Consider the following 23884-nt stretch of genomic DNA (forward strand, 5'->3'; position numbering starts at 1 on the left):
GGGAAGGAGCGAATCTGACGCAGTTGTGTCGTAACCGCGTTCGTGGGAAGAGGAAAGAAGGACGATGACGGCCAACCCACGCACCTGCCTCGTTCCAGCATTCAGTAGTATGTAGGTGAGGAAGGTGCGTGCGTGCGTGCACACTCATGCAGGCGCGATCCAACGCGACCCAATTTTGTTGCGTTGAGCTGCAGCAAGCTTGCAACTTCCTCCGCTCGTACTGTATAGTAGACAGCGTGGGGTGGGTGCATGACGTTGGATGCCATTCCCACCTTCACTCCCTCCTGTCCTTCCCCCACCCAAACGTGTAAGTAGGTAACAAGACGTACGTACAACCCCTTCGTCCACACGGCCTCCTACTACACATCTTCACCACTATAGAGCTCGAGGCTGCCGATGTGCATGTCTCCGACAACATCACCTTTGCTTGCGTCAGGAGCCAGCCCGTATAAGTCTCGTACCGTACGGAAGCATCGATGGAGCAGTCGTGGCATAGCACGGTACAGTATCAACTTCTTTACCGCGCGTCTCACAACAAGCCTTCGTCAAGTGACTGCCGCCTGACCCTTCCCTTCTGTCTCTGCGTCAAATCATACCGAGTCAAATGAGCATCGAGCAGCGTGTCGGCCGAGCCATCAACGATCTACAACCACATCGAACAGAACGGCCTGCCGCCTTATCCGGCCGAAGCTGCAGCGTCATTGCATCAGGTATTAAGTGTTCATGTCAGTTCCCTCCCTCAAGGCGCGACTGTCACCCAAGTCAGAAACAAGCAAATTCGGAAAGCAAAGCAGACGTCGAACAATGGCCGACGCACCCCTCAACCGCTCCACGGACGTCACCTGGTACGACCAGGAGCTCGGTGACCTCCAGCCAGCCGCCCTCGAAGTCCTCCAGCGATACAGCAACATCCCTCCCGACCACGTCCGTGAGCATGTCCACGCCATCGTGAGCCTCGCCACCAACCCCCACCACCTCCTCCCATTCCCTCCCCTACCCCAACCTCTGACCAATCCTCAACCTCCAGCGCGACAAAGCCTGGGCCATCTGGCCCTACCCTTGCATCGGCGGCTTCCGCTTCCTCGACCTCAACCTCCCCACCATGCCGCAGTACCCCGAGATCCTCTCGCGCCTCCACCCCCCCAACAACCACACCCTCCTCGACCTCGGCTGCTGCTTCGGCCAAGAACTGCGCCGCCTCATCCTCGACGGCGCCCCGGCCACGCACCTCCACGGCTGCGACCTGCGCCCGGAATTCCTCGAACTGGGCTACGACCTCTTCCTCGACCGCGCCACCTGCCCAGCCCACTTCTTCCCCGCCGACATCTTCCACCCGACGACCCGCGCCCTCGACGCCCTCGCCGGCCGCATCAACATCGTCAACGCCTCCTCCCTCTTCCACCTCTTCCCGCGGCCCGACCAACTCCGCCTCGCCACCCGCCTCGTCGCCCTCCTCGCCCCGCGCCCGGGTTCCATGGTGCTGGGGCGGCAGGTCGCCAACCTCACCGCCGGCCATTACCCCGACCGCACCCACGACGGCGGGGTGGTGTACCGGCACAACGAACGCAGCTGGCAGGCGCTGTGGGACGAAGTCGGCGCCGCCACGGGGACGCGGTGGCATGCGTGGTCCGAGCTGTGGTTGCCGCCGCGCTACAAGAACACGTTGTGTGGCGAGGATGGGAAGCGGCAGAGTCGCTTTTGCGTGACACGCTTGTGATGATGCCCTGTTTATTTTCCCGTTCCATCTCGGGTGGTTGATGATATCATGGTATTTACCGCGTGTGTAAGTTACAACGTGCGCAATGTTGGGTAAAACTTCTGCACCACACTAGCGATATAGCGCGTAGAAGATGACATGCACTCTTTTCCCTCCCTCCCTCCTCTCATATTCTCCGTACCTGCGACGTGCGAAAGAACAAAACGCTTCATGATGCATTCTTTTCTCCATTCATTCCCATCATTAAGAACCCCCCACGCCCTGCGCCCCGTCGCAACAACGCCGCCATTCCTCAACCGTGTTTCAGGAACAATCCCTCTCAAGACACCACGCACACCACGCACATCCCCCGTAACAAACGCCGCAGAACCCATCACCCACAAGCACATGCGCACACATACACAACCTCCTAAAACCGCTCCCGCGGCCCCCGTCCATGATTCTCAAACATTTCCTCCAGATACGCACTCGGCGCGCGACCGCCCGCCAAGCCATCCCGGCTACTCTCCCGAGTCTTCCGCACATTCAACCCCGCGCCCGCCTGTCCGCCCACCCCCACCATCAGGCTACTGCTGCTCGGCTGCGCGTACAGCCCCCCGCCACCCGTCGACGCCTGCCGCGCGGAAGACGAAGAAGCGGAGGGGTCGAGGTAGCTGGTCCGCGCACTTTGCGCGTCTGGGGCGCGGAAGCGGTCGCGTGAGGTGCCGCGGAGACCGTCTCGGGAAGCGGCACGGTGAGTATGTGTGTATGTTGTCGTTGTTGTTGTTGTTGGCGTCCTCCCGCTTCGTGTGGAGGGAGGGAGGCCGGGCGAGGTGGGTGGGGAGGGGTTGTGGACGCTGTGTCTGCCGTACGGCGCCGGCGCTCCCCCGAGGGTAGTTGTCGTCGCGCCGCCTCCTGCTTGAGCGGATGGGGAGGCGTAGTAGCCTGCTGGCAGATAGGATGACGTCGTCCGATTGTGGGCCGGGGTGATGGCGTGGGTTTCGGATTGCCCTCCTCGTCCCGCGTGGGCCGTCGGCGAGAAGAACAACCCGGCGGGAGGCGTGTTCTCCCGCTGAATCCCCTCCGCCCCATGAAAGTCGCGCGAATGCAGACGCGGCCGCGTATTACTAACATGCCTCCCCGCACTCGTAAGCGCATCCAGCGAAACACTACTCCCCCGACCACCACCACCAGCCCCACCATCCGCAAAAGCCATCTCCTTGTACCCACCGTTCCCGCCGCCCCTCATAATCGGATTATACCTCCCACTCCCCATCCCACCCCCACTCCCCCCTCCTCCTCCAAACGTACTCGCCGCCTTCTCCGACATCCCCCTGATCGAAGCCATCGCGGCCTTTTGCACGGAGTGGTTGACGCTCCACGCGATCAACCCGCGCCACAGGAGCACGCAGGCGCCGAGGAAGGCTAGCACGCCGCCGACGGCGATGAAGACGGTGCCTTCCGGGAGGGAGGACTTTTGCATGAAGGGCGCGTGCGCGGTGTCCGGGACGATGAGGGTGGGGATGCCGGCGCCGGCGATGGTGGGGAGGTTGCTGAGGGAGACGGCGGGGGCGCCGGAGGTGGAGGTTGTGGCGGTTGTGGAGGCGGACGAGGCACTCGTTGCTGTGGTCGTTGCGGATGTGGATTGGGAGGTTGAGTGGGCGGTTGTTGCCGTCGTTGATGGGGAGGTTGTCGTCGTTGTGCCGCCCAGGGTGGGTATGTTGGTTAATTGTGCGTAGGCGGAGGGTAGTGCTGCCAAGGCGAGAAGGGTGATAGCCTGCCGCCGCCGCCGTCGTGACATGTGTGCCATTGTGGCGTCTCTTTGTGTTGCTCTCCCCACTTGTCGCTAGATATGGTGAACTTCTCCAGCAAGCCTTCCCTTAGCCGTGCATCCGTCTTCCGCTTTGCGTTGGGTGACCTGTTGTACTCTCTGTATCATTAATTCCCCGAAGCGAAAGTGTCTTAGCGAGTGTGGGCGTGTGCAAGTGATTGAAGAGTGCGGAACGTATAGTCGCACCAAAGCAGCGATGCAATACCGCAACCGTTGGGTTGTGAGGAAACACAAGAGACGACCCGCTCGGGCCAAGAATAGAGTGCGTCGTTGCCCCCGGGCTCGTGCAGCGGCTTCGCCCGTCTACCGACATCCGTAGACGCCACCGCCACCAATCGCAACCTGCATCTCGAAATCTTGGCGTGGATATCAGTCTTTCCAACTTTGATGTGAGTGTAGCCCACCTTTGCGCGATAGAGATATTCCGTCATGGGCGTCGCCAAAAAGACGCGCAAGTTCGCGGCAACGAAACGAGTGATCGGCCAACGCGATGCCCGCCTCAAGAAGAACATCGTTGCGGAAGCAGAGAAACAGCGACAGAAGAAAGCCAAAGGCGACGAGGTGATACGAGAAATGTACGCAACACCCACGCACCCTCTACCCCAGACACACCTTGATACTAACTGCAATACTCAGCCCACAAATGCCCTCCTCCCTCTTCTTCGCCCACAACACCGCCCTGCAGCCCCCCTACCGCATCCTCGTCGACACCAACTTCCTCTCCCACACCGTGCACCACAAGCTCCCTCTGCTGTCCACCCTAATGGACACCCTCTACGCCACATGCATACCGACCATCACCTCCTGCGTCATGGCCGAGTTGGAGAAACTGGGGCCGAAGTACCGCATTGCGCTGCAGATTGCGCGGGATGAGCGGTGGGAGAGGCTGGAGTGTGATCACAAGGGGACGTATGCGGATGATTGTCTGGTGGATCGGGTGATGAAGCAGAGGATTTATTTGGTGGCGACGAATGATCGCGACTTGAAGAGGAGGGTGCGCAAGGTGCCCGGGGTGCCGATTGTGAGTGTTGCGCGGGGGAAGTATGTGATTGAGAGGTACGTGCATATGACAACCAACATGACGACGGGGCTGGTTGTCTGGCCGTTGTTGATGTTTACTGACGATCGGATGCAGACTACCGGATGCGCCCGAGAAATGAGCTTGCGAGGAACGACGGCAAGTACAGATCTTTCGTGGGCTTAGCGAGGTGTTCGGAGTCTTTCGTAATACTGGCCACAGGACGTGGTATGCAGAAGTAGCAGGCTATCGTGATGCCGCTCCTGATGCTATGATGCTATGGCTTTATTACAGAACTCCAGCGCCGCCCACATTACACCACGGCCGCGAGATATATTTCCCCCCTTTACTTGCCCTTCTCGTTGTTCGGGCCGTAATGTGCAGACCTGAACGCGGCTTCTGGCGGACTGGGATCGCCAATCTTTTGGTCCGCCTGCTCCTTCTGAAACCGCGGCGTGTCGATGCCCTTGGGTTGTGATTGGTTCGAGATGGTGTTGTCCGAGTTGCCTAAGCTGACATCAGCTTCACCATCCCCTACTCAGCCATGATGGGATTTGGTATACCTCTCGGGGTAGCTACGCCGGTCTGATGCGTGTTGGAGGCTCCGCCTGCGGCATAGCGGTCCCCAATGTTCTTGACGCCCGGCGTCTCGAAGACGTTGCTGTGCATCTGTCAGATCTGTATCCGTAAACTAACGCGTGGCCGTGATGTGCTGGCCGTACTTCATGTTCGCCTTGGCTGCCGTCCTCGGGAAGAGGAATATGCCCGCTCCGACCGCGCCGACAATGGCAATGTTTCGCGCACTGAACCACCCTGACATGCTTGCTGTTCTTCGTCGATCTCTTCGCCGGGTATGAATTGCAGTTTGGGTGCTGGATGGTGTGTGTAGACGGGCAGGTAGAGACAGTAACCGATGCAAGTCCCTCGGCTTCAAATCATTCTGCGTTTCTCTCCTCGAAGCGTGACCGCAGTCTAGCGTGCCATTTGCGTCATGGACAAGCCGCTAACGCTCCCCGGACCCGGCGTACCTGCCGATCGGTTGCGGAGACTGCCGCGCCGAATGCCGACTTACCGGACCGTGCAGAAACATCCGATGCGACGGATTGACACAGAGGGATCAGAAGGCGAGTATGTGCTTCTGGTAATAGGGCTCTATACATCCAATGGCTGCCAGGTATACAGCATCAGGACCAGCATCATGGCGAGCAACGGCAGCTCCACCAAGCCAGCCAAGATCACCGTACTCATATCGGGCAGCGGCACGAACCTCCAAGCGCTGATGGATGCCTGCAACACGCCCGCCCTACCCAACGCCACCATCATCCACGTGATATCGGACCGCAAAGACGCGTACGGACTGAAGCGAGCAGAAGCCGCCGGCATACCGACGACCTATCACGGCATCCTTCCGTACAAGAAGAAGTACCCGGACGACAGCCCAAACCCGCATTACCAAGAAGCCCGCCGAGTCTACGACGCCGACCTCGCAGAGATCGTGTGCAGGAACAAGCCCGACATCATAGTCTGTGCGGGCTTCATGCGCATCCTCTCCACCGCCTTCCTCGCGCCGGTCAAGGCCACCAACACCCCGATCATCAATCTGCATCCCTCTCTGCATGGCGATCTGGTCGGGGCGGGATGCATTAAGCGGGCGTGGGAGGAGTTCGAGGCGGGAAAGCGGAAGGAGACGGGGATCATGATTCACTATGTTATCGCGGAGGTGGATATGGGGGAGCCTATTGTGCAGGAGAAGATTGCGATCGAGGGATGTGGGAGTTTGGCGGAGTTGGAGGAGAGGATTCATGGGAGGGAGCATGGGTTGATCGTTGAGGGGACGAGGATTGTTATTGAGGGGAGGAGAGGTGAAGGCGAGAACGAAGGGTGAAATCATGCTCTGAACGCCGCGGATCAAATCAAGCAACTGGCTTCGGGAAGGAAAGGTTTCCCTGGCATTATCGCACCGCAGAAACGAAGATTACAGCGTCCCGCTTACGCGAAATAGACGCAATATGAGCTATGGATAGCATCTTTCGCACTTCGAAGGTCCAATTACCGCACTCGCGTTACATTTCTTGGTCCCGCTCCATCCACCCACGAACCGCGGCACCGCAGGCCGCATTCGACCGAATAGAAACGGCAAAAATACAAAACATACGGCAGCGGGTATTCGCGCGTCGTCACCGACCGCACTACTAATCCACCGGTTCGCAGCTTAAGTACAGGAGAGCGAACGGGATCCTCTGTTCTCTGCGACCTATGGCCGTATGTATCAATAATTGCTGTTAGAAGCCTCCATATACGGGATGAAATAATGCAAAGGGGACCCTCAAACCCGATAACAGCATGCTCAGAAACCTGGCAGGCCAAGTCACACCCGCTTCACTTTCACAGACCACCCTTCGGCATCATTCCATGGTCGCAAAGCAAGCCTTCAGCAGTTGACCCTGGCACCCGGTGGCTCGGCGAGCGTCGAGACGTGCAAGATCGGACATCTATAACTAGCTGAACAAAAGACCATCGAAATGGTCCCGCGGGTGATATAAAGATTGCCTTCCGAAGCAACCGGAGCTGGAAAGATTGCGGAATCGCAGCGCGAACGCCGGCGCAGATACCTCAACCCTTCTCTGGCTGGGCACTCACGTTACGGCCGTCACCTTTCGATGCTGGCTTCAACGGCCTGATTCAGATTCTTAACACAGGGAGGGCCCGACTCATCAGAATGTCGACATGACAGTGCGAGCCACGTGGGACGTGGACGATCGCAAGGATAAGGAGCATGGAGACTGAAGCTAAGCCGCTGGCACCTTGCATACTCCACGACATCATGCTGAAATACCTGGTGATGGAAAACTGCGCACCCGGAGCCTACTCGCCACAGATACTGCAATACTAGTTGTGCATGCTGGGTTTGGCGCCACATTTCCTTCGGATGAATTGGCAGATATGCTCGTCAATGATTATGCCATTGGCCGGAATAGGCATATCAAGCTCGCTGGCGCAAGCGTCTCCGTGCCAACACAGTCGGCGGTGCAGGATGGCAATAGGAGCTGAGAAGCTAGTAGCATATTGATGCAACATTTCAGAGGTCTGTATCATTACCACGGTAACGTGGGTCTATGCCGATCACTACGAGATTGTGGATGACAAGAAATGCAATACATGCGCACGGCTGCGGAATACGAGGCGTTTATTGAAGCCTCACTCGGCAGGCCTTCGTATCGATCGCTAGCTGAAGTGCACTCAAGCCTAGCTTCTTGCATTTTCGATGCGTGAGCTTGATCTCATAGAGACACGTATCGCTCACTCGTCGGCATGCACGTCATCACATGTACACATAAAGTCCATTCCATCTCGCGTTACGGGAGTCTCATCCAAAGTTCGAGCATCTTAGGGTAGTTTGGCGTGCCCAACCCCGTCACAGGATCCCAGCCGGGAGCGGTCTCAAAGCCAGAACTTCCGCAGTTCGGGTTGCTGCCTGCATTGCAAGTCAGTGAAATCCGGCAGTGCAATGACCATACGAACTAGCAGTCTTACCATTGGTGATATCATTGAGCACTTGCGGATCTATGCCAATCAGCTCCTGCTTCGAACAGCACTGCCATATTCGACTTACTGGCGTAAAGGGTGGGGTTGACGAAGCCAACCGGTCCCTTGCCGACCTGTGCTCGTTGCTCGTTGATGAGCGTGAGGACGGAACCGAAGATCGGCGACGATAGACTAGTCCCGAACCAGTGCTCCAACGTCTGGTTGGTGTAGTCTAGAAGGTATGCACCATTGGCTGCGACATCGGGATAACCTAGAATGCCGAAGTCAGCTTACAGCAATATCAATTTCCGGCAAAGTGGTCTCTTACCTCTGCCGGCACGATTGAATACGCCGCCGTTCTCGCCATAATTGGTACCCGTGCTGTTTGCGACGTAGGAAGGCACGTCAGGACCATACTTGGCCAAATAGTTCGCTACGGCTTGCGCTTGATACGATGGCGGCGTGAACAGGTTTGAGAAACCACCTCCGGTGGCGAAGAACTAGAGAGGAGCCACAAGTGTCAGTGCAAAAGCCGGAGCTTGCCTTGGAATCGTTGAGCATTACCTCATACGCAGCACTGCGGTTACCGGACTGCAAATTCACTTGCATGGCGCTCTCGGGATCGTACACGGTTTGATTTGGGTAGAGTCGAGTCGCTCCGACCGCCGTAATGTACGGGCAACCAACGGGATAGTCTGGGTTGTAGATTGTGCCGTTCATGCCTGGCGCGCTGAGACAACCGAACTCGTTCTCGTTGCTTCCCGGAAAGCTCGCTACGCCGTAGTCGCCAGACGCGAAGAGGATGGAATGTCCTTGAAGACCAAGCTTCATGAACTCGTTGCATTGGCGTTCTACGTATGGTCTGCGGTGATCAGCTCTCATCTCACAGCACCTAGAACGATACTGACTTTGGCAGGTATGCTTCTGCTTCACCGTACGACACAGACAGTACGTTGGTGAGTTTGTATGTGCCGCATTCTAGCTGACCCTTGTAAGCACCGGTCAGATTGGAGTTGTCTGGATAGGTGGCGTCGATGCCCGGTGAGTCGCCGGTGATGCCGTATGCGCTGTAGCCACAGTAGCTGCCGTCAATGGCATCGAGGAATGTGTTGAGGAAGCCTGTTACATTTGTCATGCCAGAACTGTTCGGCAGGTCGTCGACCTGGTATACCGTGACGGATTGTGGGTAGATCAGGCTGTAAGCTAGCGTGATGTCTATGTCGCTTTCGCCGCCATTGCGAACACTTGCTGCGGGAACCGGTGCAGTACCTCCGTCCACAGATAGGACAGTGGGTGAGGTGCCTTGCGGCACGTACGGCGCAAAATGCTCGAAGAAGAGGTCCTATAGCACGTTAGCTTGGTGTTGACGCGCTATTTTGGTCTGGTCTATACCCACAATGTCCGCCTGCGAAAACGCATCGTACGTCTCGTACAGTCCCATCTCCTGGCCCGGCGTGTCTAGCGTGGCATTTGGAATGCGGTACAGGGCCTTAATGCACGGTGGTGTGATGTTGACACTGCACGCTTGCAGTTCGGGAGGCAGACTTTGAGCTCCAGGTGGCATGTGCCAGCCAGGATTCCGATCAGGGGGTGAGTGAGGTTGCCAAATGGGCCCGGGCGGACCTCTAGGTCCTGAAGGCGGTCCTCCATGAGGAAAGTTTTGGCGCTTCTCTAGCGTTCGCTTCTTCATTGGTGGCGAGAGCTTGACTCCAGGCTTGACGAAATCGACATGTTTGGAGACATGAGCAGGCAGTGAGTAGCTATCACAGCCGATCTTGACACCATCGTTACTGTCGTGCTCGTAATATTCGGTGGACAGCAGACTTTCGGCTATCTTGGCTGGAACATCAACCGCAAGCCAGCCTTTGTTCACGTACTCCTTGACAGCGCCTGGATAAACTCCAGCGTTCAACAGCCAGTCCTTCACAGTCTTTGTAGTTTCTGCAGCAGGAGCAAAGAGCTCGTGCACTTCTGCAGTTGAGAGGTGCTTCCCGAAATTTGCAGACGAAGGATGCGAAACATCGATCAACCGGTCATAGCCAGTCTCAAGATTGCTCTGCTTCAGTGCTATGCGGAGCGGGACAATGGCATTCGGATCGAGCCGAGACCCGCGATTCATCGGCGGCTGCCATCTCTTCTCGTGCACTACATGAGTAGTGCACACGGCACTGCCGATGAGCAGGCCTGTTGCGAGAGTAGGTAAGAGCATCCTGTACGAGGTGGAAGATGGAACAGATATGCGAAAGGATGGAGAAGGAGACGATGATGGTGTGCTCTAATACAAACCTGCCCTCCAGCAACGCACACAAGGCGGCTCAATGCTCGTCCTGACGCGCCCATGCAGCAGTGTTCGAGTGAGCATCATCATCAACAATATCGCGATTGATGCCACCTGCCGTTCGAGGCGTAGTGATGGGGGCACACGTCCAACGACATGGCATAGTGCGCGCAAAACCAGTTCGCGTGACTGCAACTCTACGTCACGACTGGAGCCATTTTGATAGCAAGCCGGACAGCTTCATGGTGATACGGCAGTAGATGTGATAAGACGTCGACCCTAGCGACGTTAGAGCGGAGGTGAAGTAAACACCTGCCAAGTCTGGCTTCAAGCGGATAGCAGAGTTTCGAAGCTTGTGGGGTTCGCAAGTCTCACGCAAATCTCTGGGATACTCATACTCAATCTGCGAACTGATCTTAGCGGTGCTTTCCAGGATTTCACAAAGGTGCGATTGTAGACCCTTAGTTGTAGACCGAACAGCGAGTGCACAGAGTGTTTTCTGCGAGTGCACCGTTAGCGCTTGCATTGATAAGTCCAGGTTATTGGAGGAATCCGCAATGTGGAGACGGACAGGTTTAGCGCATGGCAGCGCTTCTAGACTGATCGTCCGGGAGATCTGTAGGTTGCAGTAGGTTGTGTATACACAGACCAGCTTTATGCAGAAGTCGTGCTAAACCAGAGTCCTTCACCACGCCTATCCGATACGTTCTCAAGCTTGAAGCACACACAGCTACAACACCGAGCCGTATGAGAGTGCGCTTGGTGGTGCGCTTTTGATTTGCCTTGCCATGCTCCTTAACTAGCGGATGGTTCGTCAGATCACCTCCAGACAATCTTCACCAGCTGCTCGCGCGTGAAACTCGCGCGAAGTAACACCATGCGCGTTTGGAAGAAGCGAGGCTACAGACTATGCAGACTCCGCAGTACTTTCTCCTTACCCAGATTCCGGCGTTGTCGTATTGGACGTCGCAGCAGTCGTCAAAGCGGAAGAGTTAACAGCTGGCATTTTCTCCTGCATCTTCGCCCGGCGTGCCTTGCCCTCGCGTCTTGCTCTCCTTATGGCAGAGCACTCCTTCTTCTCGACCCCTATCCGGCGGATTGCCTTGAACCACTTGCACTCGATCTCCTTTTCAGATCTTAACTGCACTGAAGGCTCCGGCGCAGACGCCGCGTTCGGCGCCTCTAATAGCTTTGTAGGCATGTCGAGATCGCTTAATGGCGGCGTCAAGCCAGCTGCTGCGCGCTTCGCCACTTCCAGGACCTCTGACCTACTCCTCGCTCGCACGGATTCCCTTGGCTGAACCTGCCTTCTGGGCTTGCGCTTGTTGACCTTCCTCAGATGGAGATAGAAATCGGCCTTTCGCACCTCAAAATTGTGAAACAGCGGGGATCGCACACCCCAGTGCTTCGAATCGATATGCACAGCCGGAGTCGTTGGCTCGCCGTAGACCGTCCGAGCGCGCCGTACCTCGGTGGATCAACGATGCCATTCTGCTTCTTGAGCGTCTCATAGTTTTCAGGGTTCCATTTCCTCACTAGTTCAATGCAGGTGAAAGTTGGTATATCTTTTCGAATGAGTTTCTGCTGTGTTGTCAACGGGCCGAAATTGTCAAAAGCGTCCCAGTCAATACCGGCGACCATTGCGATACGTTTATATGGCAAAGTAGATGGGACCCGAAAAAACCGAGTATGATTAACCCGATGCTGAAGCGTTGGCAGATGTTCTTTTCACTCATCGCGAGACGCCATATCCATCGATGCCACTAAGATAATAATCGTACCGCAGCAGAAGCATCTGGCACTTGGCGGGGCTTGCCTGACTCAAGACGTCTTCAGCCCGTTGCTACCTAGGTGCCTTGCCCTGCCACTCACCTAGCGGGGATATGCGTATACTCTCCAGCCAGCCGGATAACCGTATTGACAGAAGGGATAACCGTCGTACGCATGCAAAGTTTTTTTTTCAGCTTATAGTCACTGGCTGGATTATCTTTGTAGGTGCTGCTTCATCCGCATACCCCACCACTGTCGTATGCGTCACATGTCCGTCAAGATCATTGGACAGTGGATGTGCGTACTTTTGTAGGCCTTCTATGACCATGGTGTCGTCCAGATGCACGCCAGGCTGTCTGCGACAATATTGAACGCGAGTCAGATCCTTAAACACCTTCAACAGCGCAGTATGGCGACAGGAAGCACAATACGCCTCACGCGTGGCGAATGGCCGGTGTATTACAGACCTGGCATCATCGAGGAGTCTGCACAGAAAGCTAGCGGGCTGCTGCAGACAAATCACGACAATTACCATATCTTCTTCAATCCCGAAGGATTCCATAATCATATCGCCCACCACCTGCTGACGATCTATGCGCTGAGAGCCGGAGCGGGCGATATTCAAAAGGCCTACGAAGTGAACAAGGGCTACCAACGCGAGCAAGGACCGTCTGACCATGATGTGGTCTCGGAAATGAGAGATCCTGCCACATTCTCTTCGTATTTGGGCCGCCAAGAGCACTACGCAAACTTTCTGCAGTTTTTCCGCAGCGAGATAGATAGCAACGGGTGGCAGAACGTTGTAAACAAGTACATCTTCGCTCGGACTGACAGAGCCGACGACCTTCTCTGTCGAGCTTTCGCAGGCTTTCTGCACCCATTGATTCATTTAGGCTTTGGAATTGAATTCAAGCAGCCGGCTGTAATCGCGGAAGCATTGGCACAAGCTGCCGTTCATGGGCCCTACATGTCCAAGTTTTTGCTTCCTGCAGAGGCTGCCGCTCAGAAGCACACCGACAAGCCTTCTAGAAATATAGTCGAGCTGCTTGATGAGATACACGCAGACGAGGGGCTCCTCGCAGCACCAAAGTGGTCCGACGGCAATAAGCTACGAGACGGTATCATTGGGCGAGGGGCAGACCAAATGATCAACTATGCGTCGCAATTCCACGTGGAGCCAGATGAGCTGGAGCGCAAGACGGCTGAAATGACAAACGCCGCTGTGTACTACACCGCCGGCAGTCAGCGGCCGGACAAGAAGATAATGTACGACTTCTACTACATGCATTGCGTCAACTGCTCCGTCTTCTTCTCGGCCTTTTTGCAGCAGCCTTGGCTCGGCACAGGGAACAAGATCCGCCTCCTTGAATGGAAAGTGCGCAACGACCTTGCCATGTATGCTTCACGCAAAAGTCCAGAGATTCGGCTGGACGAGATCAGAAAGAATAAGCCAAACAAGCCTTCTGGCTGGGACGGTGTTGAGGACCGAGCGGCTACCTTCGAAGATGATGGACACACCTCAAAGCTCATAAGAGCACTTGCACACGGAGCACAGATATGCAAGCCTTATGAAGATTCATCCGAGTTTCGCGTGAAGAGCAGCGACTGGCTTCCCATTGCCCACACCGTGCTGGACTCGGTGGAAGCCGGAGAACCACATTGGGTAAGTATTCTGCCTGTCATTGTTTCTCCCATCCAGCAACCGATCTGCTGACACTTCTGCCTCGCAGGTACGTTCTGCTGGTTTCGATGAAGCATGGGAGAAGATCCCTGCTCGTGCGCAGCTATGAAGTGCTACTGAGTTATATGTTCGAATCACACCTCACAGACTGAGCGATCCTTTCGAATGCTGTCATCGCCACTCAAACAATTTAGCCTGAACGCCAATGCAATACATAACGCTGAATGCAGGAACCAACAGCGACCATTCACCGTCTAAACCTTCACTCTCTTCGACACTTGCCCGCTCTCTGCCGGAGGTGTGGGCAGCTTGACGTCTGGGATGTCCACAACCGGTTGGAAGCCCGCCACTACTTCATCATCGTTGACGATCTCCCGGTCAGTCTGCTGAATGAAAGCCTCCTGCTCCGCCAGGAAGCTCTTGATAGCGCGCGTGTTGGTCTTCTTCCCAGCAGTGTGTGCTTCCCGGGTCTGCTTCAATTGCGCGCGGATTCGCTCCTCCAGAATCTCAAGTCGGTACCGGCCGTACTCGTAGTATACCTCTGACAGATCTGAGATGCCACGGATGGTGGTCATCACAGTATCGTCAGGTAAGAAAGGGGACTTCGGTCTGAACGACGTGACCATAGCAATGCGTTCTTGAGCGCCTAGAGCACGCAATGCTTGGTGAGTGATGTAGCGACCTTGCATAACCACTGCGCAACCCTATATGAGACGTCAACAACAGTCCTGAAGATGTTCCCGCGCAACTTACCATCTCCGGTCCTCGGACTTTGATAACGCTCCCGTCCGCAGTTCTAAGCGCAGTCTCGCCACCAATCATGTTCGTACAATCGCTCAACATGACGACGCAAACAAAAGGGTAAGAGTCGTTGTGCCAACCGACAATGGGCTTGTCGTCTTCCCATGGACAGCCAGCAATACCCTCATCTGCTGCATGTGAGTCGCGCTCTCGCTGGACAATGGCTCGCTCATCCGAGGCTTCCTTTTCGCTCTTCACGGAGATGTTCACGTGACCGATCTCATAGTTCAGTGCCGGAATCAGGTCGACGCCTGCAATCTTTGAGACAATGGCCAGAGTTTCCGGGTGGTGCCAAGCGTCGAAGATGAAGGGTGCGTATCTGGCAAAGGACGTAAGCTCAGTGCCTGAGACGGTTTTGTAGCCACATACTTTGGAGCATAACCTCTCAGTTGACAGGCGGACAAGTTGCTCTTGTGAGAGCAGTTCTTCATCACATCATCGCTGAGTACTTCATCCCGGAACTTCTCAATGCACTCCGCGGAGAACATCCGAAACGGTTGTGAGGCTGCAACCGGAGACAATGGGCTCTTACCCTCAAAGCCGATGTCCTTCAACATCATAATGGACTCAGGCGGTTGGAAGGCAATATGCCGTGTCGGATCGAATGCGACATTGTCGAGCTTCCGCTTGGCGGTCTGCCTATGAATGATGGGCTTGAAGTGCGGCTTTGGCATAGGCGGCTGGGAGACGACTGCTGCGGTGGCCATGTTTGCGAGCGATGGTATGTCTGCAGGGCCTCTGTTAGCTGGGTGGCAAAACTAGCATACCAGATGCGTCGGAAGCACCCAGGAACCGAAGAGAAGTTGCAAATCTCGTGATGGAAACCCCAGGAGGTGGTGCAACGCCTTGACACCAGAGACGTTACGGCACACTCTTCGACTGACTCTAAGCGAGGGGGTGAATGAAAGGCTTAGCTTACTCGAGGCTTCTCTATCGTTAGCAGACGAGAGACGTGCTGACCAGCGAACTCTGATCGTACGATAGGTAGACGAAACGGCGTGGAAGGACTCATCAGATATCGTGCCACAAGGTATAAGTACGCTACGCTGCACTCGCAAACAGACATTGAATACCCGTTCTGGTGTATGGACACGAGAGGTGAGCACCAACTCCACTATCGATCGGGGCCGATAAGGTAATGATTCGGGACCTCCACATTCCCACTTCTGATGTTGCCTGATGAGGCGTCCGGGTGGTAAGCCGTGGCTTGAAGATAATCAGCAATCGGCGCGCTTGAGGACAAGCAAGTTCACAGCCAACATAACGAACACTATCAAGGTCGGGGTATTGTCTCGGTTGCTAGCTTATCGAACCGCTTGTTAGGCGACGGATCCCATTGGCTTCGGGCCGACAGTCGCTAACTATTAGACTTCAAATCCGGTTACATCGCTGGTTGCGCTCACTAGAACTGAGCGACCGTTATTCGAATCGCCAGCGTGCGTACGTTGTTACGATGGACAACGTTGCTGCATTGGGTACGGGAATGGCTCGTTACGATGCGGCACGGCCGGCTCGCCACTGTCAGCGTAACAGCCACTCGGGAATACAGCGTAGTTGGTATGGGGTGGCATCTCCGGCTCACAGCGCACGCGCAAGTGCGTGGTGTCGCCGAATGCTGACATTGCAGCATGCTGCCCGCCAATACTGTAAGTTCTGGAGGCCTAAACATTCTCTATCTCAGCAGGTTTGAACCCATTGGGTAGCCGCCCCGACCCTCATAGGCAGCTATTGATAATGAAGGCGATTAGACGTGGTCGGCTGTAAAAGCAGTGTGTCGAAGATTGACAGCTCCACAATGGTGTGGGTGTCGTTGCAGTGGACTGTGTTGCTGCTTTAGGTAGTGGACTCCAATGTTAGGCGGGGTGCAGGAAGGTTAGCCGGTCACGTGACAGCAAAACCATCTAAAAGCGGAAGTCAGACTGCACCATGGAAAGAGAAGGCGACAATGGCGACAGCTCGCCTAGGTGAGACTGCTGCACTCCTTAAGGCTTCAAGGCCTCACAAGCCTTGTTTGTGTCGTCAAATGGAAGCCCACAAGTAAGTGGAACGTGAAGGGACAGCAGTGCAGTGTAAGTGGCCCGAGCGCCCTTATTTCTTCCAGCTTACTAAGGCGTCTGATCCTGACCAGCATGAACAATGCATTTCTTTCTCCTTCCACTGGGACGCTAAACATCTGTGAGTCTGACAGTCGTTCATGTCGAGCTCTGAGCGGAGTGGTGGTAACACAGAGTGGGAGAAAGGTAGCGCGCGTTTCACCAGGTTAGACATCTATGCCCGCTTCGCCACTCTAGCCCTCACAACTGACGGGCACCTAGTAAGCGTAACAGCGAGTACTTCGATCCGTGCCAGGATGCTGCCGACAAGAGTCTAAAATGCCTACGACGCAACGGTGGTGATCGCGGGATGTGCTCCGATTTCTTCACTGCTTACAGGGATTGCAAGCAGCGATGGGTATGTGACTCTGTTTACCTATGCCTGCGACATGTGGGAAAGTGCTGACAGAGTCATAGCTGGAAGAGATGAAGGAGGCGAAGGCGAAGGAGGGCAAGTCGTGGTTTAGCCTTTGAAGGTCTTCGGACCCGCTATGCAGTCTGCTCTACAAGCAGCGGAGCAAAGTCCGGAGGCTGGCGAGTGTCTCTCTATGGAATGGACGCCGGCGAGACCGTATGATGTCCACCTAAGCTTGCACATGGCCTGCGATATTACTCCCGCTGCGCGCCATGCTATGCCACTAAAGGTACAATGCCGTATGTTACAGTCAGCACACCCAACCACAACTCATTCCTCCATCTTGCCCTCCTCTTCTTCATCCTCACCCTCCAACGCCTTCTTCGCCAAACGCTCTGCCTCCTCCCTCAGCGCCTTTGGCACCTCCTCATGCCGCCCCTTCGTAGGACCACTTACGGCACTGACCCACGTCATCTCCAATTCGAAGTCTTTGTCTTTGCTATCCTCATGCGCGACATAGATGATTCTCGCCGCTTCCTTCACTCCCTCCTCCAGAGTAATGACACCTTCACCATGCGTTTTCGGGTCGAGCTTTAGCTTCTCTAGCTCTGCTTTGGCCGCCTGTCTGCCCTTGCCCGTCGCTGCACCGTAATAGCCCCAGTACAGCCCTGACGGCTCAATCATGTACAGGTATGGTCCGCCTTCCTTCACACCTGGTGTCTTGCCTCCGCTGCCGATCTTCGGGCCTGAACCAACGGCGCCATCAACGGAGACCTCAGTCTCTGCATCCCATCCACCGACGATCGCAGTGATGCCGAAGGGTCGTACGGATGAGTAGAGTGTGTAAGCCTGAACATAGGCGCCCATGCGGTTGGCTAGAGAAGAAATGGGAATGGGTGCTTTGTACGTGCTGCGCCACGATGAAGCTTCGTCGCGTGCTCTTGAAATGAAGTGTCGGCCGTCGGGTAACAAGCCAGAGTTTACCTGCAGACATCACGCTTGTCAGCCTAGTAGGGCTTGGTGTCAGTACGCTGTACTTCTGACTAACCACGCCGATATTTCGATCTACAGTCGCTATCCTCTTATTCGCATTGGGCTTAAGGAGTTTGCTAGTGACGAGCTTTTCTAATGCTAACACCACGCCGTCTTTGCACCTGATGCCGATTGCTGTGCCGCCATTCTCGACCGCTTTCACTGCGTACTCGACTTGGAAGTTACGGCCATCGGGAGAGAAGACGGAGTTTGAGAGATCGTAGCCCGTGCCTATGGAGGTCTGGTTGCGGTGTCAGAACACATGGCGGACACGTGAGCTCGGAGCTTTCTTACCATGGCTGGTGCGAGCCTGTACAGGCTTCTCCTTCTGCGATGACTCTCGAAGGGTCTCTGTCCTCTCCTGTATTGACTCTGGAACTGTTCCCGGAGAGAGTGCAAAAGTCTAGTCGGTGCGCTAGAGACAACAATTGCATGCAAACACCATCAACCGTGCATGTAGTTGGAGGCCGCAGTTGGTTGCGCGTTTGAGCTACGAAGGCCTAAGGCCGCAATCAAGCTCCCTCACGCTTCGGCATGCCGAAGTCTGTGCGTTTCGGAGATCGAGGAGCATGACTCGAAGACATATTGCCCGTCTTCGAACAGCATATCACGACACGAATGAATATTGTCCATTCCATCTCTCCCGATGGCCTAGTTAGGGAAGTCCGACTCATACTACCAACATGACTCTCGTGAGCTAACGATTCGAAAGCCCGACATTGGTCGGGCCAATAACGGCGGCTTGTCCTTTTCTTAGCGCAAGTCATCCGCACACTATCCTCCCCTCGTGCATGGCATCACTCCCACCGCCTTCTATATCACAACTGTCTTCTCCATCTTCTCCCTGCTTCTCTCCTGTCTTTGGTAGATAGTGTTTAGTAGCTACCAGATAACCGACAATAAAGCACATAGCTTTGTTCACTGCAGTGAGACCTGAACAGACCTCACACGGCTCCCCTTTCCCTTGTCTACCGAGTCCGTTGGCGCTTGCTGTTAGGAGCCTAAGACTGAGAAAGAACGTTTTAACAAGACACGCAGCGAGACGACCCAACGCTTCTATCACGACGCGACAATAAGTGCCCATAGTTACGGCTTCATCGACGGACTTCATCGGAGACGACTAGGCATTATCGACAGGCATAGACGACGTGTGTTAACCAGGTCTCGTGTTGGCAGTAGAGCACATGTACGGTTGGCCAGTGCTAGTGCACTACTGTAACACCTGCAGCAACAACACGCCGCTCTCATACACTGCAACTGTCTGGACACAAGAGCACACTTGCTCGCACGTAAGCTTGGCTTGGCCCAGGCTCTCTCTTGCTGCTGAACGCAGACTAACTCCATCATATCCAGTGCGGGCGCAGCTCGACGGGAGCCGATCTGGCCGGAAAGACGACCGGCAGTATGAACGTGGCTCAGCATGACGAACTTGCGCAGCTGTTCGCGCAGAACATGCACCTTTCCCAGCACCCGCAACAAGCTGCGCCACTCGAAATTCAGCACGTACCGCAACCAATCGAAAAGCAAGAACAGCCTGTACACTATATCTCAAGCCACTACACCGGCACCGCACACGTCCGCCCAGATACAACATCTGAGCCGTCTGCGAGCCCACCACCGCCATACCGCGAAGCGCTCATGCCCGAAGCCATGGCTGAGACACTTCGTCAGCATGGCATCGATCCTTCCGCCCTTCTCCCAAACCAGGTCCAGCTTTTTGCTAACGCTGATTACGAGCAGAGGCTGAGACTACTCGAACTGTGGCGGATAGCGCCGCCTTCGTATCCATTGGAACAGCATCTACAGCATCAGTGGGCACCCACAAGCGTAGCACAGGAGGAAGCAGAGGCGCGAGTACGGTATGAGCGGAACATGCAACTGCGCGTGCACCCGCCGGAAGAGCACATGCTTGACACAACATCCATCAGCGAGCCAATGAGTCCCATACGAGATCCAGGCGAGGCAGCCTGGCCACCAGCAGCACGTATGCGGGCGGCTTCTATTGCCGCCAGAAGGTCAGCGGGCGAAGTCGAGCCGTACATGCTCACCGGCTACCAGCACGCACACGCGGTTGATCCCGTGTATGCGGCCGCGGCGGGCTTGTGGCAGGCGCCTAGCTATGCCTTGGCTGTTCAGCAGCAGCAACAGCAACAGCAACAGCAACAGCAACAGCAACAGCAGCATGCCGTGGGTATGGAGGAGCAGTACGGCATGTTCGAGCAGATACGGAATCATGCGGATTGGGAGGCGATGAATGAGCGGTTGGCGAAGGAGAAGATGGCAACGATGTACTATGGCTCTGGGAGAGATGAGGAAATGGTGTTGTAGTAGGTTTGATGTCGGTATCGTAGTGGCGAAGCTCTGCCAGGGCATGCATTTTGTGGTGTTGGAGCGAAGCATTGACGGCGATTGGGAAGCATCTTGGACTCGTATGCAGAGACTGCTCGAGACATGATAGTACGTACACAAGTGGTGTAGATGCGAACACCGCGCCTCAGAGCATCTCGAGTGAACAAACGAGGATGCCATTTGCTCATGCAACTGTCACTGCATCTCTGCACCTTTGAACCCTTGGTGTTGCGTGTCCTCCGGTGGCCGCGGCAGGATCCACCGTTCAACAACACAGCAACTGTGGAAAGCTGCGAAACTTTGCGCTTGCGCACATGGCAATTGATAGATGCCTTTGGTGGTTGAATTGAGGCTGTTGTTGACGATGCTTCTCTGCGCCCCAGCATGTCGAGTTCGTCGACTGCTCGAACCGTAGAGGATGCATTAACCGTTTCCGAAACTGAGAATCTGAGAACCAACGACCGCACCCCTCGGCCGTACTTCCACGACGGTGTACAAGTCCGTCAAGACCGTAACAACCGCGGTGATGAGCATTTTGTCAGCGACGGCAATGCGACCTTTGAACAAGCACAAGGTGGAGCTGGCGACAATGAACGATACTATGGACGTAGCGGACAACGATCGATAGCCCAGAGTGAGAGCGGCACAGAAGCAGATGATGAGGGACCATCTTTCGCACGAGCTTTACCGGCACCTGCTCTAAGACCCAGGAAAGGTCTGAAAACTGGCGAGAGCAACGAGGATGCGCTTCTCACGCCGTCACAGCTCGATGATGAGGGCAGAAGGCTGTCCGAAGGTTACTTTGAAGCGAAGACGGAGAACAAGAAGCCGGCAGAAGCTGACGAAATGTTGCAACAGAAGCTGCTGCGAAGAAGATTCGGCGAGTTTGCCAGACGGAGCTCGGAGGTTGCGCTTATGGGCGTGATCTTGGTATGTGTGCTTTGCGGCCATGGAGTGCTACGAACAGTCCTGCGCTGGAGATATGAGCTGCTCAGCCACGTTCTCACGATTGCGACACTGATCCTGGCATACCCGGTCAAGCTGTCAGTTGTGGACACTCGAGCGCAGCATATAAAGCTGTGGCAGCGCTTCCGTGTGCCTGCCTCTTTCGACCCTGCGACTGTGCTATATCCACCTTTACTGCCGGTACTCATTGCACTGCTCGTTTCGCCAATGAATGAGGCCGTCATACTGCCCAATATCATCCTTGGGCTGGCCTCTCTGCCGCAACGTCTCTTCCCTCGGTCAAGCCGTCTCGGCTGCTTTAACGCGGTCCACTGGTTCGTCTCGATCATCCCGTTGATCCTCGCGGAGCACAAATCATTGTTACCGTGGCAAGCATTCAAACAGCCATACGGAACGCTGAACACCACAAATCAAAGCCTGACGTCGGAAGCGTTGGTCTCGCTGTATCCATTGCACCACGCGCTTTTGCCTGTCCTGCACTACCTCACTACGACAAGCTTACTCATGTCCGAGTTGCACCTGCTCTCAGTGGCTCTGATCAACTTATTGCTTCTATCGGTCTCGCCGCAGATGATTATACTGAAGGCGTGCCTTTGGATTGGCGGCGTCGTTGCGCTTGTTTTTTGCAAGCCAGTGCTGAACTGGAATATCACCCTCGCTCGTGTGCCGAAGTGGAAGCTGCGCAGACCTGGACATACTGCAGAGGAGCGTAGGTCGCTTGTGGACGCGGTCACTGACCTGATCAATCTTCAACGTACGGCTGGCGCGTTCAAAACCGTCGATGCGCCTGAGAGCGACGCGGACGAGGACGAGCCTAGAGTCTCGATGAAAGCTGTCCCAAATGGTGTGCCGAAGCTACACACTAGACGGCGAACGATGGTCAGTCTACACAACACCGATCACACAGTGCCAATGTCTGCGACAGAGCCGCGATCAGTGGCTTTGAACAATCTCGTGCTCGACGGGGTACCAGAAAGGCCACGCACGCGGCGGAACACCCTTCCTGGACGTACTTCGCCCCTGCTTGTGGATCGCGAACCGAGTCGACGCAGAAAGCCAAGATCTAAGCTTCTATGGGTGCTGCAATTGACACCAGAGCAGGCACGTCGGAGAAAGTGGGTATACGCTGCCTACATCTACTCTGCTATCGCTGTGAGCGTAGTAGGCCCTGTTCGCTACTACGTGCAAGAGAAGGCACTGCATGGCTACGAGCCCGTGGGCTGGGCAGTCAGCTACCTCTTCGGCCAGATTCCATTACTTCGCAATACGGTCAAGTACTGGAACGCACAATTCTGGGTGCCTTTGCCAGAACTAGGCGGAGATTGGCGCGATCTTACACTGAGCGTACCATTGGCGGTGAAAGACATGAGAGACACGATCGGGATAGCAAACATGCGCCTGCTGCTATTCGCCTACTGGGTGGCCGTCATCGGCACGGGGCTCTTAACAGTCTTCAGCCTGACCGCATACGTCGAAGTCGACACGCGTCGGAAAGTCTTTCATGGCGTCATGGTGGCAGTACTGCTGCCTTCCATATTCATCGATCCATGCTACTGTGCGCTTGGCTTGGCGCTGGTACTCACGGTGTTCCTGTTATTGGAGATCATCAGAGCGGGACAAGTGGCACCGCTCGGCAGTGCAATCAGCAAGTTTGTCGCGCCATATGTAGACGGTCGGGATTTACGCGGACCTGTGGTTGTCAGTCATATATTCCTGCTTATTGGTTGTGCAATACCGCTATGGGCCTCATTAGCGTCAATACAGAGGGTAGGAGGCCGCCCGTGGACGGACTGGGAGCTTGCGGAGAACCAACGGGAAGTGGCTATGCTCGCGGGTGTGATCTGCGTTGGCATGGGAGATGCCGCAGCCAGCTTGATCGGACGTCGTTACGGCAGGCACAAGTGGATCTGGGTCGGTGGTAAGAGTCTGGAAGGCAGCGCTGCATTTGCGGTCGCTGTCACCGTTGGGCTCATGGCAGGCAAGGCTTGGCAGGTGTTGGGGAGTTGGAGTGACACAGTAAAGCCGTTAGAAGGACACCTTGGTCGTACTGGAAACCTGGCTTTTGCGGTGGGTTGGTTCGTGTCACTGGTGAAGGCGTTGTTCTGCGCTTGTGCGGCCAGCTTCATGGAGGCTGTACTGACTGGAGCCAACGACAATGTTGTCGTGCCGGTGGCTCTATGGCTTTTAGTGAAAGGTAGTAGGCTATGAGCAATTGTCTCAGCTTGACGCCGTGAATGTGCAGCGTAAAAGCTTCCAGTGATGATCTACCACGTATGTTACATAATATGATGGTGCGAGAGGTCAGGCACGTATTGAGTGTCCAGCATAAACTCCTGACGGAGCTACGAAGTCAAGGCATAGCAAGCTGTTGACGGCGAAAGACGGAGAAGGGTAGACGTCTGCCATATGGTAGTGCCGGAAGTAGTCCTGCAGAGCAGGCTCGGGCTTGGCTCCGTACACCGGAGCTACGCAATGCAGTCCTGATTTCG

General features: G+C 55.4%; 14 protein-coding genes across 14 annotated transcripts; 6 read left to right on the forward strand and 8 right to left on the reverse strand.

Annotated features, from left to right (window-relative positions):
* Positions 1-804: 804 nt before the first annotated feature.
* On the forward strand, positions 805-1717 carry BAUCODRAFT_80619 (uncharacterized protein; the record flags this gene model as incomplete). Its single annotated transcript, XM_007683351.1, has 2 exons — positions 805-948; positions 1028-1717. The coding sequence occupies 2 exons, from the start codon at positions 805-807 to the stop codon at positions 1715-1717; spliced, it is 834 nt and encodes a 277-aa protein (XP_007681541.1).
* Positions 1718-1880: 163 nt separating this feature from the next.
* On the reverse strand, positions 1881-3739 carry BAUCODRAFT_39287 (uncharacterized protein). The gene has a single exon (XM_007683187.1). It carries the CDS (start codon positions 3504-3506, stop codon positions 2127-2129), a length of 1380 nt encoding a protein of 459 aa, XP_007681377.1. The 5' UTR covers positions 3507-3739; the 3' UTR covers positions 1881-2126.
* Positions 3740-3956: 217 nt separating this feature from the next.
* Positions 3957-4731, forward strand: BAUCODRAFT_80104 (uncharacterized protein; the record flags this gene model as incomplete). The annotated part of the gene is made up of 2 exons (XM_007683312.1): positions 3957-4102; positions 4164-4731. 2 exons carry the CDS (start codon positions 3957-3959, stop codon positions 4729-4731), a joined length of 714 nt encoding a protein of 237 aa, XP_007681502.1.
* An 80-nt stretch (positions 4732-4811) lies between these two features.
* Positions 4812-5375, reverse strand: BAUCODRAFT_316419 (uncharacterized protein). Its single transcript, XM_007683404.1, has 2 exons — positions 5109-5375; positions 4812-5052 (listed from the first exon to the last, which is right to left on the reverse strand). The coding sequence occupies exons 1-2, from the start codon at positions 5212-5214 to the stop codon at positions 4892-4894; spliced, it is 267 nt and encodes an 88-aa protein (XP_007681594.1). The 5' UTR covers positions 5215-5375; the 3' UTR covers positions 4812-4891.
* Positions 5376-5743: 368 nt separating this feature from the next.
* BAUCODRAFT_80172 (uncharacterized protein) lies at positions 5744-6430 on the forward strand (the record flags this gene model as incomplete). Its single annotated transcript, XM_007683316.1, has 1 exon — positions 5744-6430. The coding sequence occupies one exon, from the start codon at positions 5744-5746 to the stop codon at positions 6428-6430; it is 687 nt and encodes a 228-aa protein (XP_007681506.1).
* Positions 6431-7901: 1471 nt separating this feature from the next.
* Positions 7902-10279, reverse strand: BAUCODRAFT_152438 (uncharacterized protein; the record flags this gene model as incomplete). The annotated part of the gene is made up of 7 exons (XM_007683405.1): positions 7902-8020; positions 8080-8109; positions 8159-8341; positions 8399-8570; positions 8635-8932; positions 8979-9412; positions 9467-10279. The coding sequence occupies 7 exons, from the start codon at positions 10277-10279 to the stop codon at positions 7902-7904; spliced, it is 2049 nt and encodes a 682-aa protein (XP_007681595.1).
* A 1003-nt stretch (positions 10280-11282) lies between these two features.
* Positions 11283-11549, reverse strand: BAUCODRAFT_127068 (uncharacterized protein; the record flags this gene model as incomplete). Its single annotated transcript, XM_007683406.1, has 1 exon — positions 11283-11549. The coding sequence occupies one exon, from the start codon at positions 11547-11549 to the stop codon at positions 11283-11285; it is 267 nt and encodes an 88-aa protein (XP_007681596.1).
* A 117-nt stretch (positions 11550-11666) lies between these two features.
* On the reverse strand, positions 11667-12297 carry BAUCODRAFT_316751 (uncharacterized protein). The gene is made up of 3 exons (XM_007683407.1): positions 12221-12297; positions 11998-12168; positions 11667-11929 (listed from the first exon to the last, which is right to left on the reverse strand). The coding sequence occupies exons 2-3, from the start codon at positions 12082-12084 to the stop codon at positions 11684-11686; spliced, it is 333 nt and encodes a 110-aa protein (XP_007681597.1). The 5' UTR covers positions 12085-12168; positions 12221-12297; the 3' UTR covers positions 11667-11683.
* Positions 12298-12527: 230 nt separating this feature from the next.
* On the forward strand, positions 12528-13908 carry BAUCODRAFT_80670 (uncharacterized protein; the record flags this gene model as incomplete). The annotated part of the gene is made up of 2 exons (XM_007683357.1): positions 12528-13781; positions 13849-13908. The coding sequence occupies 2 exons, from the start codon at positions 12528-12530 to the stop codon at positions 13906-13908; spliced, it is 1314 nt and encodes a 437-aa protein (XP_007681547.1).
* Positions 13909-13942: 34 nt separating this feature from the next.
* BAUCODRAFT_316286 (uncharacterized protein) lies at positions 13943-15744 on the reverse strand. The gene is made up of 4 exons (XM_007683408.1): positions 15520-15744; positions 14970-15327; positions 14553-14919; positions 13943-14503 (listed from the first exon to the last, which is right to left on the reverse strand). Exons 2-4 carry the CDS (start codon positions 15305-15307, stop codon positions 14054-14056), a joined length of 1155 nt encoding a protein of 384 aa, XP_007681598.1. The 5' UTR covers positions 15308-15327; positions 15520-15744; the 3' UTR covers positions 13943-14053.
* Positions 15745-16048: 304 nt separating this feature from the next.
* BAUCODRAFT_127071 (uncharacterized protein) lies at positions 16049-16222 on the reverse strand (the record flags this gene model as incomplete). The annotated part of the gene is made up of 1 exon (XM_007683409.1): positions 16049-16222. The coding sequence occupies one exon, from the start codon at positions 16220-16222 to the stop codon at positions 16049-16051; it is 174 nt and encodes a 57-aa protein (XP_007681599.1).
* A 776-nt stretch (positions 16223-16998) lies between these two features.
* BAUCODRAFT_117410 (uncharacterized protein) lies at positions 16999-18686 on the reverse strand. Its single transcript, XM_007683410.1, has 3 exons — positions 18375-18686; positions 18097-18321; positions 16999-18032 (listed from the first exon to the last, which is right to left on the reverse strand). Exons 1-3 carry the CDS (start codon positions 18375-18377, stop codon positions 17379-17381), a joined length of 882 nt encoding a protein of 293 aa, XP_007681600.1. The 5' UTR covers positions 18378-18686; the 3' UTR covers positions 16999-17378.
* A 92-nt stretch (positions 18687-18778) lies between these two features.
* Positions 18779-19958, forward strand: BAUCODRAFT_98803 (uncharacterized protein; the record flags this gene model as incomplete). The annotated part of the gene is made up of 2 exons (XM_007683411.1): positions 18779-19369; positions 19434-19958. Coding segments are annotated over exons 1-2 (630 nt in total), but the record flags the coding sequence as incomplete, so codon positions are not given.
* A 652-nt stretch (positions 19959-20610) lies between these two features.
* On the forward strand, positions 20611-23658 carry BAUCODRAFT_316743 (uncharacterized protein). The gene has a single exon (XM_007683412.1). It carries the CDS (start codon positions 20814-20816, stop codon positions 23601-23603), a length of 2790 nt encoding a protein of 929 aa, XP_007681602.1. The 5' UTR covers positions 20611-20813; the 3' UTR covers positions 23604-23658.
* Positions 23659-23884: the final 226 nt, after the last annotated feature.

Source organism: Baudoinia panamericana (genome assembly GCF_000338955.1).
Source record: "Baudoinia panamericana UAMH 10762 unplaced genomic scaffold BAUCOscaffold_15, whole genome shotgun sequence".
NCBI lineage: Eukaryota > Fungi > Ascomycota > Dothideomycetes > Mycosphaerellales > Teratosphaeriaceae > Baudoinia > Baudoinia panamericana.

What these genes read in the sequence shown, in the direction of transcription:
- BAUCODRAFT_39287 (XM_007683187.1), bottom strand. Translation starts at nt 3,506, where the DNA reads ATGGCACACATGTCACGACGGCGGCGGCGGCAGGCTATCACCCTTCTC.
- BAUCODRAFT_316419 (XM_007683404.1), bottom strand. Translation starts at nt 5,214, where the DNA reads ATGCACAGCAACGTCTTCGAGACGCCGGGCGTCAAGAACATTGGGGAC. An exon ending in CGGCGTAGCTACCCCGAGAG is followed by an intron (nt 5,053 to 5,108) that starts GTATACCAAATC and finishes ATGTCAGCTTAG; the next exon opens with GCAACTCGGACAACACCATC.
- BAUCODRAFT_316751 (XM_007683407.1), bottom strand. Translation starts at nt 12,084, where the DNA reads ATGAGTGAAAAGAACATCTGCCAACGCTTCAGCATCGGGTTAATCATA. An exon ending in ATCTACTTTGCCATATAAAC is followed by an intron (nt 11,930 to 11,997) that starts GTATCGCAATGG and finishes ACAACACAGCAG; the next exon opens with AAACTCATTCGAAAAGATAT.
- BAUCODRAFT_316286 (XM_007683408.1), bottom strand. Translation starts at nt 15,307, where the DNA reads ATGGCCACCGCAGCAGTCGTCTCCCAGCCGCCTATGCCAAAGCCGCAC. An exon ending in CTGAGAGGTTATGCTCCAAA is followed by an intron (nt 14,920 to 14,969) that starts GTATGTGGCTAC and finishes GTCCTTTGCCAG; the next exon opens with ATACGCACCCTTCATCTTCG. An exon ending in AAGTCCGAGGACCGGAGATG is followed by an intron (nt 14,504 to 14,552) that starts GTAAGTTGCGCG and finishes CGTCTCATATAG; the next exon opens with GGTTGCGCAGTGGTTATGCA.
- BAUCODRAFT_117410 (XM_007683410.1), bottom strand. An exon ending in TAGATCGAAATATCGGCGTG is followed by an intron (nt 18,033 to 18,096) that starts GTTAGTCAGAAG and finishes TGATGTCTGCAG; the next exon opens with GTAAACTCTGGCTTGTTACC.
- BAUCODRAFT_316743 (XM_007683412.1), top strand. Translation starts at nt 20,814, where the DNA reads ATGTCGAGTTCGTCGACTGCTCGAACCGTAGAGGATGCATTAACCGTT.